This window comes from Pan paniscus, chromosome 18, assembly GCF_029289425.2.
Source record: "Pan paniscus chromosome 18, NHGRI_mPanPan1-v2.0_pri, whole genome shotgun sequence".
Classification (NCBI taxonomy): domain Eukaryota; kingdom Metazoa; phylum Chordata; class Mammalia; order Primates; family Hominidae; genus Pan; species Pan paniscus.
This window is the reverse complement of record NC_073267.2, coordinates 32,769,886-32,785,560: the sequence shown is the minus strand read 5'-3', so window position 1 is coordinate 32,785,560 and position 15,675 is coordinate 32,769,886. Positions and strand designations below refer to the sequence as shown.

The following is a 15,675-nucleotide window of genomic DNA, read 5'->3' as shown; positions in this document are numbered from 1 at the left end:
CGCCTCTCACCTGGCATTCCCTCCCCTTCCTTCCCATCTCTCTCCTACAGACCAGAAGGACGGCTACCGCAAAAACGAGGGCTACATGCGCCGCGGTGGCTACCGCCAGCAGCAGTCTCAGACGGCCTACTGAGCTCTCCACTCTGTTTCCCGCCTAGACCATCCAACCTTGAAGTCCTAAACCACACCTCAGTCACTAAAGGTCTGTTTAAAGTTGTTCTGGTTGATTGCTTGTTGCCACAAAGGTGTGTTGAGCCCATTCATTTGCTGATTATATTTCTGAGCTGCTACCACATGACAGACACAAGGCTCAGATGAAGAGGTGAATTGAACACGTTCCTGACCTCAAAGAGCCTGCTGCTTTTTGACATTTAACAGAAAATTATAGTAACATAAGTTATAATGGGTGTTTTAAAAGGCCAGTCGCAGTGGCTCACACCTGTAATCCCAGCACTTTAGGAGGCCCGGGTGGGCAGATCACAAGGTTGGGAGTTTCAGACCAGCCTGGCCAACATAGTGAACCCCCCTCTCTACTAAAAATACAAAAATTAGCCGGGCATGGAGGCACATGCCTGTAGTCCCAGCCGCTTGGGAGGCTGAGGCAGGAGAATCGCTTGAACCCATGAGGTGGAGGTTGCAGTGAGCCAAGATCACACCACTGCTCTCCAGCCTGGGCAACAAAGCGAGACGCCATCTCAAAAATAAAGTCACAGATGTATTGAGGATGTGACCGGGGGTGGAACATCAGGAAGACAGTAGTGACAGTTGGACCCTGAGGGTTCACCAGGCAGGGAGAAGGGAGAGCTGGTCTAGACCAGCGTGGATGCACTGTTACCTGTTCATAACAAGACAATGCCATCAGTAAGAGGGTGCATTGAGAGACTGGGCCTTTGCTCTGATATCTAAGCATGTGGTTGTTTTCTGATCATTTAAGTTTATTGTGTTTTTTGTTTGCTTGCTTTTTGTTTGTTTGTTTTTGAGACAGAGTCTCACTCTGTCGCCCAGGCTGGAGTGCAGTGGCACGATCTCAGCTCACTGCAAGCTCCGCCTCCCGGGTTCACACCGTTCTCCTGCCTCAGCCTCCCAAGGAGCTGGGACTACAGGCACCCAACACCACGCCTGGCTAAATTTTTGTATTTTTTTTTTTTTTTTTAGTAGAGACGGGGTTTTGCCATGTTAGCCAGGATGGTCTCCATCTCCTGACCTCGTGATCCACCCGCCTCCACCTCCCAAAGTGCTGGGATTACAGGCGTGAGCCACCGCGCCCGGCCTTATTGTGTTTTACATAAGTATGGGTCCACAGCAGATTGGATTTTTTTTTTTAAGACATGGGATCTTGCTGTGTTGCCCAGGCTGGTCTTGAACTCCTGGACTCAAGCAATCCTCCCACCTCAGCCTTCTAAGTAACTGGGACTACAGGTATGCATCACCATGCCTGGTCTAGATTGGAAATTTTTTTTAAATGATCCTTTACCACATTTGAGAAGCACTGATGTAGGCAGAGGGAAAAAGTGCAAGCTCAAAGGGTTGGAGAAGTGAGATAGTGGCATGATTAGTGTAACGCACGTGTGGAGCATGTGCAGGAGATGCACTGGAGACTTACCCGGGCCGTCTCTTAAAACTTTCAATGCTCTGGGTTTTTATAAACAAATTCACAGCTGGGGCTGGGCGCAGTGGCTCACACCTGAAATCCGAGCACTGTGGGAGGCCGAGGCGGGACGATCACTTGAGGCCAGTAGCAGGGCACAAAAATTTTTTTTTTTTTTTTTTTTTTTTTTTTTTTTAGTATTTATTGATCATTCTTGGGTGTTTATCGGAGAGGGGGATTTGGCAGGGTCATAGGACAATAGTGGAGGGAAGGTCAGCAGATAAACGTGAACAAGGGTCTCTGGTTTTCCTAGGCAGAGGGCCCTGCGGCCTTCCGCAGCGTTTGTATCCCTGGGTACTTGAGATTAGGGAGTGGTGATGACTGTTAACGAGCACGCTGCCTTCAAGCATCTGTTTAACAAAGCACATCTTGCACCGCCCTTAATCCTTTTCACCCTGAGTGGACACAGCATATGTTTCAGAGAGCACGGGGTTGGGGGTAAGGTTATAGATTAACAGCATCCCAAGGCAGAAGAATTTTTCTTAGTACAGAACAAAATGGAGTCTCCTATGTCTACTTCTTTCTACACACGCACAGTAACAATCTGATCTCTCTCTCTTTTCCCCACATTTCCCCCTTTTCTATTTGACAAAACCGCCATCGTCATCATGGCCCATTCTCAATGAGCTGTTGGGTACACCTCCCAGATGGGGTGGCGGCCGGGCAGAGGGGCTCCTCACCTCCCAGATGGGGCGGCCGGGCAGAGGTGCCCACCTCCCGGACAGGGTGGCAGCTGGGTGGGGGGCTGCCCCCCACCTCCCTCCCAGATGGGGCGGCTGGCCGGGCGGGGGCTGCCCCCCACCTCCCTCCCGGACGGGGCGGCTGGCCGGGCGGAGGCTGCCCCCACCTCTCTCCCGGACGGGGCGGCTGGCCGGGCGGGGGGGCTGACCCCCCCACCTCCCTCTCGGACGGGGCGGCTGGCCTGGAGGGGGCTGACCCCCACCTCCCTCCCGGACGGGGTGGCTGCCAGGCGGAGGGGCTCCTCACTTCTCAGACGGGGCGGTCGCCAGGCAGAGGGTCTCCTCACTTCTCAGATGGGGCAGCCGGGCAGAGACGCTCCTCACCTCCCAGACGGGGTCGCGGCCGGGCAGAGGCACTCCCCACATCTCAGACGATGGGCGGCCTGGCAGAGATGCTCCTCACCTCCCAGATGGGATGGCGGCCGGGCAGAGACGCTCCTCACTTTCCAGACTGGGCAGCCAGGCAGAGGGGCTCCTCACATCCCAGATGATGGGCGGCCAGGCAGAGACGCTCCTCACTTCCCAGACGGGGTGGCGGCCGGGCAGAGGCTGCAATCTCGGCACTTTGGGAGGCCAAGGCAGGCGGTTGGGAGGTGGAGGTGTAGCGAGCCGAGATCACGGCACTACACTCCAGCCTGGGCACCATTGAGCACTGAGTGAACGAGACTCCGTCTGCAATCCCAGCACCTCGGGAGGCCGAGGCTGGCGGATCACTAGCGGTTAGGAGCTGGAGACCGGCCCGGCCAACACAGCGAAACCCCGTCTCCACCAAAAGAATACGAAAACTAGTCAGGCGTGGCGGCGCGCGCCTGCAATCGCAGGCACTCAGCAGCCTGAGGCAGGAGAATGAGGCAGGGAGGTTGCAGTGAGCCGAGATGGCAGCAGTACAGTCCAGCTTCGGCTTGGCATCAGAGGGAGACTGTGGAAAGAGAGGGAGAGGGAGACTGTGGGGAGGGGGAGGGAGAGGGAGAGGGAGAGCTTGTTTCTAATAAATATACAAAATCAGCAAGGCATGGTGGCGCATTCCTGTAATTCCAGCTACTTGGGAGGGTGAAGCAGGAGAATCGCTTGAACCCAGGAGGCAGAGGTTGCAGTGAGCTGAGATCGTGCTATTGCACTCCAGCCTGGGCAACAAGAGTGAAACTCCATCTCAAAACAAAAAAACAAATAAAAACACACGAAAATAAAACGGCATTTAGAGTTGAAAGCTTCGCCTTCCTCTCTGGATGGTGAGTCCTCACTCTCCCAGCAGTCCACGCCTCTGCCTCAAACCTCCATGGCTCCCAAGAGTCTGGATAAAGCTAAGGAGTCTCAACGCACCCCAAGTCCTGGGGGTAGTCAGCCCCTCTCACCCCTCCCTCATCCTCTCACACAAGAGTTTTTTACTGTCCCTCCAGTTATGCCTGGTCACGCAGACACTCTGCTGCTCAAATGCCCTCACCCCATCCTCAGCCTGCTCCCAGGCCACCTCCCTCCAGAATCCACCCTGCCTGCCAGGTGGCCATAGGGACCCTCGCCATACTGTCTGCTTGTGGCAGTGCCCTCCGGCCTAGGGGGTCTTCCAGAGCAGATCTCTGGCCTAGCGCAGTGGCTCATGCCTGTAATCTCAGCACTTTCAGAGGCCAAGGCAGGTGGAACACCTGAGGTCAGGAGTTCGAGACCAGCCTTGCTAACATGGTGAAACCCCATCTCTACTAAAAATACAAAAATTAGCCAGGTGTGGTGGTGCACGCCTGTAGTCCCAGCTACTCAGGAGGCTGAGGCAGGAGAATCTCTTGGACCTGGGAGGTGGAGGTTGCAGTGAGCTGAAATGGTGCCACTGCACTCCAGCCTGGGCAACAGTGAGACTCTGTCTTAAAAAAAAAAAAAAAAAAAATCTCTGATATAAGCTCCCCTGGCACACAGTGAGCTTCCAGAAATGGTCCCTCGACCTCTAAATCCACCAAGACCCAGGGAACACGCCCACTCTGAGCACCCTGACAATGTCCCAGTCCCAACACAGTACCCTGAAGCTGTCCCCAAAGTTTCCCCTGCCACACTCCCTGACCACTCTGGTATCTCAGAGCCCTAGCAACAGCCCTATAGAGGGAGGGTTCTAGGCATGGGGCAGGCATGAGCACTGTGCTTATAACGAAGCAAAACACTCCCTCTGTGCCAACATAGGTGGGGCAGGTCACGCTGGGGTCTGTTTGCCCTGTCTGCCCACTGCAGCCTCCTCGGGGAGGGCCAGGGTTGTCTGTGCATCCTGTGAGCCCCAGGGTCTATGTGCACATATGTGTGTCTGTGCCTTTCTCTCTCTCTCTCAGTGTGTGTGTGTGTGTGTGTGTGTGTGTACACGGCGCATCTGAATTGTCCTGAGTGCTGTCTCGGGTATCCTTGAGCTGTGTGTGCATGTGTCCCCCTAGCGGTATATCAGTATTTTTTCCTGTGGGAGCTGCACACCGTGAGCTGCACACCTGAGGGCCAGGTGAGTCTGGGGCTGGTCCTGTGCCTGCGTATCTGTGTGCTGGCGGTGTCTGCATAGTATTCTGTGGCTACATGTATCTGTGCACCCCAGAAATGGGCAGTCACCCAGGAGACCTCTCTACAGTGACCCCAAATGATGGATAGTGAGATAGGGACAGTATGATCTGTATTTTTTTTTTTGGTCACAGGGGTTTGTTGTACAGGGGCACAATATATTCTTCTCCCACCCCCAAGCCGGGCCCTTTCTGCCCCTGCTCCTCCCACCCTCTGGTGTCTCACATCTCAGGGACAGGTGGAATGAAGGATAAGTTCGCGGACCCCAGATCAGGACAAGCGGGAAGCTTCCAGGCTGCTGGAGAGGGTCACAGCCGGTTAGGGGAGGGAGCCAGGAGAGGACTCTGTGGCCCCGGGGAAGGGCTGGGCTAGTTCTGGGTCCCTGGGAGGAGTGAGTGGGGGGCCCTGCAGAGGGCTGGGACCCAGAGTGTGGGTGAGCATTAGAAGAGCGAGCTGGGGGCTCTAGGGCAACTAGGAACTTGAAGAGGGATGGGAGGCAGGGCTGCTGGGTCCCTAGGAAGGGCTGGAGGAATCCCGGAATGCCTGAGTTCCGGGAAAGCCCCTTTCTCACTTACCCTCGCCGGACCCAGGGCCAGGTCCAAGCAGCAGCAGCAGCAGCAGCAGCAGCTACGGGAGCCGCAGGAGCAGCATGATTGGCAGGTGCACAGGTAGCAGCCCCATCGGAGGGTGGCAGAGGTGGGACGGTGCTGCCGGGCCGCCGGAGGCAGCAAGCCCAGCGGACACACACCCTGGCTGCCACGCCTCGGCCCGGCCCTCGACCTCACCTTCCCTCGGGGCCCAGGCGGAACCAGCTAGGGGTGGGCACCTGGGGCGGCGCAAAGGCATCCTGATCTCTGCATCTTGGTCACTGAAGGGGCTCGAGAGGCCACGGGGTGCTGGGGACAGGACTGGGAGTCAGGCCCAGGAAAGTCTCCTCGGAATAAGGGAGGAAAAGGTGCTCTTTTGATGTTATTATTCCCCCAGCCCCTCCCCCGCTCACCTGGGCGCCCAAAGGGGACAGAAGACTTGGAGGAGGGGTAGTCATGAATTTCCTTTGCATTTTATTTCATTTGGCCGGGCGCGAGGTGGCTCACGCCTGTAATCCCAGCACTTTGGAAGGCCGAGGCTGGTGGATCACCTGAGGTCAGGAGTTCAAAACCAGCCTGGCCAACATGGCGAAGCCGTCTCTACTAAAAACACAAAAATTAGCAGGGCGTGGTGGTGCGGACCTACAATCCCAGCTACTTGGGAGGCTGAGGCACAGGAATCACTTGAACACGGAAGGTGGAGGTTGCAGTGAACCAAGATCACTCCACTGCACTCCAGCCTGGGTGAGAGCCAGACTCCGTCTCTTTCTCTCTCCCTCCCTCTCTCTCTCTGTCAGTCTAGAGTTGATTGTCCCCAGTCAGTCTCTCTCTCTCAGTCGAGAGAGGGGTTGGGGGGGACGGAGGATGGGCACAGGGCTCACGCCTGTAATCCCAGCACTTTGGGACACTGAGGCGGGTGGATCACCTGAGGTCAGGAGTTTGAGACCAGCCTGGCCAACATGATGAAACCCTGTCTCTACTAAAAATACAAAAAATTCCCTGGGTATGGTGTTGGGCGCCTATAAACCCAACTACTCAGGAGGCTGAGGCAGGAGAATCACTTGAACCTAGGAGGCAGAAATTGCAGTGAGCCAAGATCGCACCACTGCACTCCAGCCTGGGCAACAAGAGTAAAACCCTGTCACACACACACAGACACACACACACACACACACACACACACACACAAATTAACCAGGCATGGTGGCATGTGCCTGTAGTCTCAGCGACTCAGGAGGCTGAGGTACAAGAATTGCTTGAATTTGGGAGGTGAAGGTTGCAGTGATCCAAGATTGCGCTATTCCACTCCAGCTGGAGCGAGAAGACCGAGACTCCATATCAAAAAAAAAAAAAGTCTCTGTCTCAAAAAAAACAAAAAAAAAACAATAAAAACCAGAAGTCTTGATCTGTGATCTTGGGAAAAGCTGTTCACATCAAGGATGCCATCTTCTTCCAGCGAAAAACTTCCCTCTTGTGAGATTATGAACCCAAAGTTCAAGGTCCTGAAGTTTTGCTGTAGTGTGGATGGCAAGGACGTTCTTTCTCTGATGTTCTCAGAAGATCCAATCTTCAGGTTCTAGATTGTGAAGGAATTGATTGTCCCCAGTCAGTGAGCCATAAAAAGCTTTCAGTATCTGGTGAAAATACACCGTACCATAGATCTACTGTTATAATATCAGCCCTCTTGCATGGGAAAGCAACCAGAAAACATGCATTGAAAATGACAATTGACAATTGAAATGTTCAAATTGCCCATGAGGTAGCCAAATGCACCTGAAGCTTTGATTGTCTTCCCAGGAACATGGATTTGACAAACGAAACATTGGTTATGAACTATTTTAGCAATTTATAAGTCAGCATAGAAATACATATTTAATTTGGATCATTTTATCTTTTCCATGATGAGTCATGGAATGCAGAGCCTTTTATTTTTTGTTTTTAGACAGAGTTTCATTCTTGTTGCCCAGGTTGGAGTGCAATGGTGCTATCTCGGCTCACCGCAACCTCTGCCTCCTGGGTTCAAGCGACTCTCCTGCCTCAGCCTCCCGAGTAGCTGGGATTACAGGCATGAGCCACCACGCCTGGCTAATTTTTTGTATTTTTAGTACAGACGGGGTTTCACCATGGTCTCGATCTCCTGACCTCGTGATCCACCCACCTTGGCCTCCCAAACTGCTGGGGTTACAGGCTTGAGCCACTGTGCCCAGCTTAATTTTTGTACTTTTAGTAGAGACACGGTTTCACCATGTTGGCCAGGATGATCTGCCTGCATTGGCCTCCCAAAGTGTTGGGATTACAAGCATGAGCCACCACACCCGGCCCCCCTTTTTTTTGAGATGCAGTTTCGCTCTTGTTGCCCAGGCTGGAGTGCAATGGCGTGATTTCAGCTCACTGCAACCTCCGCCTCCTGGCTTCAAGCAATTCTCCTGCCTCAGCCTCCCAAGTAGCTAGGATTACAGGCGTGCCCCACCACACCTGGCTAATTTTGTTTGTTTTTTTTTTTTTAACTAGAGATGGGGTTCCACCATGTTGGTCAGGCTGGTCTTGAACTCTTGACCTCAAGTGATCCACTCACCTCGGCCTCCCAAAGTGTTAGGATTACAGGCGTGAGCCACTGCACCCGGCCAGCATTTTCTTATAGTAAAGAAAGTGAAACCATGGGTTGTTGAAAGAAGGAAGAAAGGTAGAGCGTGAATCTTGGTAGGAAAAAGAAGGAAAGCAAAAGGAAACAAAAACTTCCAGCTGTGGCGCAATCTTGGCTCACTGCAAGCTCCGCCTCCTGGATTCTCACCATTCTCCTGCCTCAGCCTCCTGAGTAGCTGGGACTACAGGCGCCCGCCACAACGCCTGGCTAATTTTTGTGTTTTTAGTAGAGACGGGGTTTCACTGTGTTAGCCAGGATGATCTTGATCTCCTGACCTTGTGATCCGCCCGCCTCGGCCTCCCAAAGTGCTGGGATTACAGGCGTGAGCCACCACGCCCGGCCTGAACCCCTGTCATTTTTTAGCAGAAACTTTCAGAGTCAGTAAGTGGCCAGGCATGTCTCTTTTTTTTGTGCCACAGGACTCTGGATGTTTCCAATGCAGACTAATCCAAGGCTGCTGTGGATGTGTCCTGTGGGAGAGAAATCGACTTTGTCGATTTCTCTATGGAGAATGGGGGGTGCACCAGGCAGGATGACTCATGCCTGTAATTCCAGCACTTTGGGAGCCCAAGGCTGGTGGATCACTTCAGGCCAGGAGTTCAAGACCAGCCTGGCTAACACAGTGAAACCCCGTCTCTACTAAAAATACAAAAATTAGCCAGGTGTGGTGGGGCATGCCTGTAATGCCAGCTACTCAGGAGGCTGAGGCAGGAAAATTGCTTGAACCAGGAGGTGGAGGTTGTAGTGAGCCAAGGTCACGCCACTGCCCTCCTGCCTGGGCAACAGAGCGAGATTCTTATCTCCATAAAACGAAACAAAGCAAAACAAAGGGAGAGAGAATGGAGGTTGCCTGTGACTGCATCATAATCTTGTTTATGCTGACTGATGCATTAGAGGTAGTAATGGCATGAGAGGAACAATTTCCTGAGACACAGTTTACTGACCATGAATTTCCTCAAAACCCCTGAGAGCAGGCTTCTCAGGAGGAGACTCAGTGTGGAATCCCTTGCCAAGGTAGACCCTGGTTCTGTAGCAGGACGAGCCACAGACAAATCTCCTCAGACACCGGATTAAAGAAGGAAAAGGTTTATTTGGCCAGGAGCGTCAGCAGATTTGTGTCTTAAGACCCGAGCTCCCCGAAAAAGAAATTCTTGGCCTTTTTAAAGGCTTACAACTTTAAAGGGTCCACGTGAAAGTGTCGTGATAAATCGAGCAAGCATGGGGAAGGTGAGTGGGGGCTACATGCATCAGCTAACAGAACAGAAAGTTTTGCAATGCTTTTTCATACAATGTCTGGAATTTACAGATAACACAAGTAGTTTAGGTCAGGGGTTGATATCATCATCATTATTATTATTTTTAACTCCTGTGGCAGGTGGTGGTGCCAAGGTGTCTGGCTACTTATCTTACTTTTGTTTCTAAATTTTTGCTTTCTCTCTTTCCTCCTGTCTTGTGAACTAGGCAAGATGGTGGGAGGAGGGCAGCCGGAGTAGTAGTGGTCTCCTTCCTTAGTTCAGGTTCCAGCTACAAACACTTACCACCTGTGAGACCTTGGGCAGTTCACATCCCCTCTCTGTGGCTCAGTCTGCTCAACTGTAAAATAGGTTAAATCCTGAAAGATCAAAATCCCTCACATCTAAAATCTCAAAAATCACAGTCCCAAAGTGATCGTTCTTGTTGCCCAGGCTGAAGTGCAATGGTGTGATCTCAGCTCACTGCAACCTCCGCCTCCCAGGTTCAAGTGCTTCTCCTGCCTCAGCCTCACGAGTAGCTGGGATTACAGGTGTGCACCACCATGCCTGCCTTATTTTTTGTCTTTTTAGTAGAGACAGGCTTTCACCCTGTTGCTCAGGCTGGTCTCGAACTCCTGACCTCAGAAGATCCACCTACTTCAGCTTCCCAAATTGCTGGGATTATAGGCATGAGCCATGGTGCCCGGCCCCTTATTTTATTTATTTATTTTTTTGAGTTTTGCTCTGTCACCCAGGCTGGATTGTAGTGGCACGATCTCAGCTCACTGAAACCTTCGCCTCCTGGGTTCAAGCAATTCTCTGTCTCGGCCTCCCGAGTAGCTGGAATTACAGGCGTCCGCCACTACGCTGGCTAATTTTTGCATTTTTAGTAGAGACGGGGTTTCATCATCTTGGCCAGGCTGGTCTTGAACTCCTGACCTCGTAATCCACCCGCCTAGGCCTCTCAAAGTGCTGTGATTACAGGCATGAGCCATTGTGTCTGACCCCTTACGTTTTTTAAAAACAACTTTATTGAAATAGAATTCACGTAGCATACAACTTCCCCATTTAAGGCATACAATTCAATGGCTTTTAGTATATTCACAAATCCTTTCTTTTTGTGTATATGTACCACATTTTCTTTGTCCGTTCATCTGTTGATGGATACTTAGGTTGATTTTGTATTTTGGCTGTTTTGAATAGTGCTGCAATAAACATAGGAGTGCAGATGTGTCTTTGAGATACTGAGTTTCTTTCTTGTGGACTTATACCCAGCAGTGTGATTGCCGAATTATACGGTAGTTCTATTTTTAGCTTATTGAGGACCCTCCATGCAGTTTTCCGTAGTGGATAAGCTATTTTACATTCCCACCGGCCAGGCGTGGTGGCTCACACTGGTAATCCCAGCTCTTTGGGAGGCTGCGGCGGGAGAATAACGAGGTCAAGATATCAAAAACATCCTGGCCAAAATGGTGAAACCCCATCTCTACTAAAAACACAAAAAACAGCTGGGCGTGGTGGCAAACGCCTGTAGTCCCAGCTACTCGGGAGGCTGAGGCAGGAGAATGCTGGAACCCGGGAGGCGGAGGTTGCAGTGAGCCGAGATCCGCGCCATTGCACTACTCCAGCCTGGGCGACAGAGAGAGAGACTCTGTCTCAAAACAAACAAACAAACAAAAAACATTCCCACCAAGTGTTTGAGTGCTCCTGTTTCTCTGCGTCCTTGTCAGCATTTGTTGTTTTCTGACTTTTTGATAGTCGCCATTTTAGTTGAGGTTAGATGAAATTTTACTGGGTTTTGATGTGCACTTCTGTGATGATTAGTGATGTTAAGTTTGCATATACCTGTTGGCCACTTGTATGTCTTCTGTTGGAAAGTAGCCATTGAGATCTTTTGCCTTTTTTTTTTTTTTTTTTTTTGCCAATTCTGTCGTTTATTGCGCGGAGTGGGGGCGTGGGGGTTAGTGGGGCATGGGGGTCGTGATGGGGGCACTGCTGCCTCGGTTCGTCAGTACATTAATCACGGCGGCGGGACTCCAGCCTTTGCAGCCTCACCCACGCACCCTGCGCAGCCAGGACGGCCCGCCCCTCGGCGCAGGTGCTGGAGTGAGCCGGGGCACTGCTCCGGGAGGTCACCGCGGGACGCGTGTGGACGGCGGCTGGGCAGGTTATTGCGTGAGCGCGGTGGGAGCAGCGGGAAGCCGGAGGGCCAAGTATTGCACTTAGAATAACAATCCTCATCAGACGGCGGGCTACCTAGAGGGCAGGGGGCGGGCAGGGCTCCACAGCCGGCTCCTCTCCGCCACTGGGTCGCCCTGTCCCTATCTTACAGCTGGGGAAACTGAGGCACCGAGGTGGAGGGAGCCCCCTCACACGCGAGGCCGCCGCCGGGGGCAGGGGCGATGGGGGTGGGCGCAGGGCGATGAGGGGGGACGGCCGGGGGCTCGGAGGGGACTGCTCCCCGGCCAGTGTAGTCAGTCCGACTACGGCTACCTGCGTCTCGTCTATAGCTTCTTGAGGGGCTGGCGGCTGGGGCAGCGCAATGACAGCGCTTTGGTCTGGATGACACCCCGCCCCGGGCCAGCCTGGGCCCCGCAGGGCAGTTGGTGAGGGTCACAAGTTGGACCAGAAGCGCGAGCACGGAGAGTCCTGTGGGTCCAAGCCGCGGGCGGCACCGGGCGAGGCCGAGTCCATGCGGTCCGGGCTGGGCGCCGCGCTCGGGGCAGCGGGCCTGGGCCCCAGGCGAGGCATGGACCTGCTGGCCCGGCCCGCCGTGGCTGTTGTCCATTTTTTAATGGGATTATTTGGGATTTTTGTTTTTGAGTTCTTATATGTTCTGGGTATTAATCCTTTGATGGATGAATAGTTTGCAAAAATTTTCTCCCATTCTGTGGGTTGTCTCTTCACTTTGTTTTTTTATTTATTTTAGACGGAGTCTCACTCTGTGGCCCAGGTTGGAGTGCAGTGGCACAATCTCGGCTCACTGCAACCTTCGCTTCCCGGGTTCAAGCAGTTCTCCTGCCTCAGCCTCCCTAGTAGCTGGGGATTACAGGCACCCACCACCATCCCCAGCTAATTATTTGTATTTTAGTAGAGACAGGGTTTCACTATGTTGGCCAGGCTGGTCTAGAACTCCTGACTTCAACTGATCTGCCCGCCTTGGCCTCCCAAAGTGCTGGGATTACAGGCATGAGCTACCGTGCCTGGTCTACTTTGTTTATTTTTAATTTTCATTAAACAAATTTTTTTTATGTGCAGAAGCTTTTTAGCTGGATGTAATTCTATTTATCAATTTTTGCTTTGGTTGTCTGTGTTTTTGAAGTCTTACTCAAGAAATCTTTGCCTAGACAAGTGTTATAAAGCATTTCCCCAATGTTTTCTACTAATATTTTCGTAGTTTCTTTTCTTTTCTTTTCTTTTTTTTTTTTTTTTTGAGATGGAGTCTCACTCTGTCACCCAGGCTGGAGTGCAGTGGCGCAATCTCAGCTCACTGCAACCTCCACCCCTTGGGTTCAAGCAATTCTTCCGCCTCCCTCCCTAGTAGCTGGGATTACAGGTGTGCGCTACCACGCCTGGCTAATTTTTGTATTTTTAGTAGAGACGGGGTTTCGCCATGTTGGCCAGGCTGGTCTCGAACGCCTGAGCTTGGGCAATCCTCCCGCCTCGGCCTGGGCTGGGATTATAGATGTGAGCCACAGTGCCCAGCCTGTAGTTTCTTACATATAAGTTTTTAATTAATTTTGATTTGATTTTTATATGTGGTGAAGCACAGGGGTCTAGTTTTATTCTTCACACATAGATATATCTCATTTTCTCAGCACCACTTATTGAAGACACCATCTGTTTCCCATGGTATGTTTTTGGTGCCTCGGTGCAAAATGAGTTGGCTGTAAATGCATGGATTTATTTCTGGGTTCTCTGTTGTGTTCCGCTGGGCCATGAAATCCTTCCTTTCCAATATTATAAAGTCACCATTTTCCCGTTTCCCTCCTGTCACCCTTGCTGTGTTTGGGCCAAGCAGGGCAGGCAGGACCCAGAACTTGATGTGGCCAGGTGAGGCCAGAGCCTCTCTAGGCTGCTCAAGAAATCTGCGCTGAGGTCCTTGGTCTGCAGGGAGAACCAAATCCCCATCGATGACCCCACAAAACACTGTTAGGTAAACCACAGTGTGAAACAGCTTGAGAAATAGAATCTGTGTCATATCCAACATTTACCCTCATGATTGCGAGACTGGGATACCTAAGCAGGAGGAACCAGAAGAGCACCCTCTTCCCCTGCATGTCCAGGTCCCCTTTAGGTCACCTAGGGCATGTGGCTGGAAGCAGGGGCTTCTGGGATAGGGGCAGGCTATGGTCGGGGGCAGTGGGGGTGGTGGGCCCTGGGCAGTAGGGGTGGTGGTGTTAGTGAAAGGTCTGAGGCAGGGCAGACATCAGGAGGAATGGCATTCCAGCAGGATTCAGAGACAGGCCAGTAGGTCGGCAGACACAGGAGCAGGTGGCCTGGGACTCAGAGGAGCAGCTGGAGTTGGAGGAGAAGGGCCCTGCTTTCCTCCAGTCTTCTTCTGTTTGGGTGCTGCATTAGCACCCCACTGCACCCCCAACCCCTGTCCCTCCCCTTCTCTCACTCCCTGAGTCTTAGAACCCATTCCTTCATCCCCAGCATGCACCTTCTTCTTTTTTTTTTTTTTTGAAACAGAATCTCATTCTTGTTGCCCAGGCTGCAATGGAGTGGCACGATCTCAGCTCACTGCAACTCCCACCTCCCAGGTTCAAGCAATTCTCCCTGCCTCAGCCTCCCAAGTAGCTGGGATTACGGGTGCACACCACCACTCCTGGCTAATTTTTGTATTTTTAGTAGAGATGGGGTTTCGCCATGTTGGCCAGGCTGGTCTCGAACTCCTGACCTCAGGTGATCTGCCCGCCTCGGCCTCCCAAGGTGCTGGGATTACAGGTGTGAGCCACAGTACCCAGCCGCAGCATGCACCTTCTTAAGGACAGTTCCTTTCTGGATCCTTCCTAAGGTTCTGATTTCTAATCCTTCCTAACCCAGCTCACTGCCCCCCACCACCACCCTCCATCCCCCCATTCTGCCTCAGTTTCTCCTTTCCTGATTCCCACAATTTCCAGCAATCAGTCTTGGCCTCAGATTCCTGTCCTTCAGGTTCCAGTGTTCCTTGGGTCCTCTCTCTCCCGTGATCCTCTCTGATTAGGGGTGGGAGGGTGTGAGTTGGAATTAAACGCAGCCTTTATTGGAGTCCTAGGGCTGGATTCTGCATTGTGCTCCATTGTGTCATTGCACCTTCTCATTTCCGCTCTTTCTGCCTTGCTTCATCCTCTTCATACTCTAAGCTCAGCCAGCGCATGTTGACCCCACTGGTGGAGCGCCGCTCCTTCCCACCTGCTGCTTCTCCATCTCCATCTCCACCTCTCTATCTTCTGCTCCTGGCCATTCCTGGCACGGGGACCCGAGCTCTGAGCTCTTGCCTTTTTCTGGGGCACCGTCTTCTCCTTCTCGTCACCCCGGACAGTGCCCCTGGGCTCCTCGGCTGCTGCGGGCCTGGGCCGCCCGGGTCAGCGCGACCCTGCTGACAGCGCAGTTCACGCCCCGGGGCGGCCGCGGCAGGTGCAGTGCGAGGGGCGCCACCTGTAGGCTGGTGTGGGCACTGCCTAGAGGTTGCTGTGGCGCCGTCTGGAGGTTGCCGTGGCGCTCGTTGGCGCCCAGCGCCCCGCCCGGGGCTTCATGGCTGTGTCGCTGCTGCCCCCTCCCAGGGCCGCAGGGCCCAGGTTCCACTTGGCGGCGTCTTCTCGCGAGTTGCTTTCGCTGCTCCGAGAAGTCGGCGGTGCAGCAACTGACGCCGCTGCTGCTCTGGTCGCCGCAGGTCGCCATATTCCTCGCGGGGGCCGGCCGGGCTCTCGGCTCAGGCCGCCCACCCTGCTCCGGCCGCCGCCGCCTCTCCTTTCCCGCAGCCAGAGGAGGCGAGGGAGCGACCTCCAGGCACTGGGCGCCCGCCGCTTCCCCAGCAGCCGGCGGGGCGGGGAAGAAAGACGCCAGGAAGCGGAAGCTCTCTCCGGCCCGAGGGTCGCCCGGGGCTGTGCCCCATGGTTCCTGCCCGCGAGCAGCTGCTGGGACCCCCCTTGCCAAGTTGCTCCCCGAAAAGCTCTAAGGTTCTCAGGCCTGCGGGGAGTGACAGTTTCCCCCTGACTGTAACGTAAGGCTACAAACTCGAAGCCAGAAATTTTCTGCATATTCTTAAATAGGATGTTTCAGTCAAAGCCTTGATAATATAACCAATCTTTCTGATTGT

At 53.2% G+C, this 15,675-nt stretch overlaps 1 protein-coding gene across 17 annotated transcripts in view; it reads left to right on the top strand.

Moving 5' to 3' along the window:
* LOC117978768 (eukaryotic translation initiation factor 3 subunit C) overlaps positions 1-15,675 on the top strand; it is a 44,098-nt gene that overhangs the window by 23,682 nt on the left and 4,741 nt on the right. For 10 of the 17 annotated variants that reach the window (XR_008621374.2, XR_010110229.1, XR_008621365.2 and 7 more), the window contains exon 20: positions 51-202. Coding sequence is in view for 2 of the 17 variants with exons in the window: in XM_034951900.3 (XP_034807791.3) it covers positions 51-133 (83 nt within the window). In the remaining 15 variants the exon portion in view is untranslated. Of the gene's footprint in view, positions 1-50; positions 217-2,682; positions 10,599-12,300; positions 15,580-15,675 lie in introns of those variants that run through there. The other 7 variants (XR_010110231.1, XR_010110232.1, XR_010110226.1 and 4 more) reach the window with 3 other exon arrangements.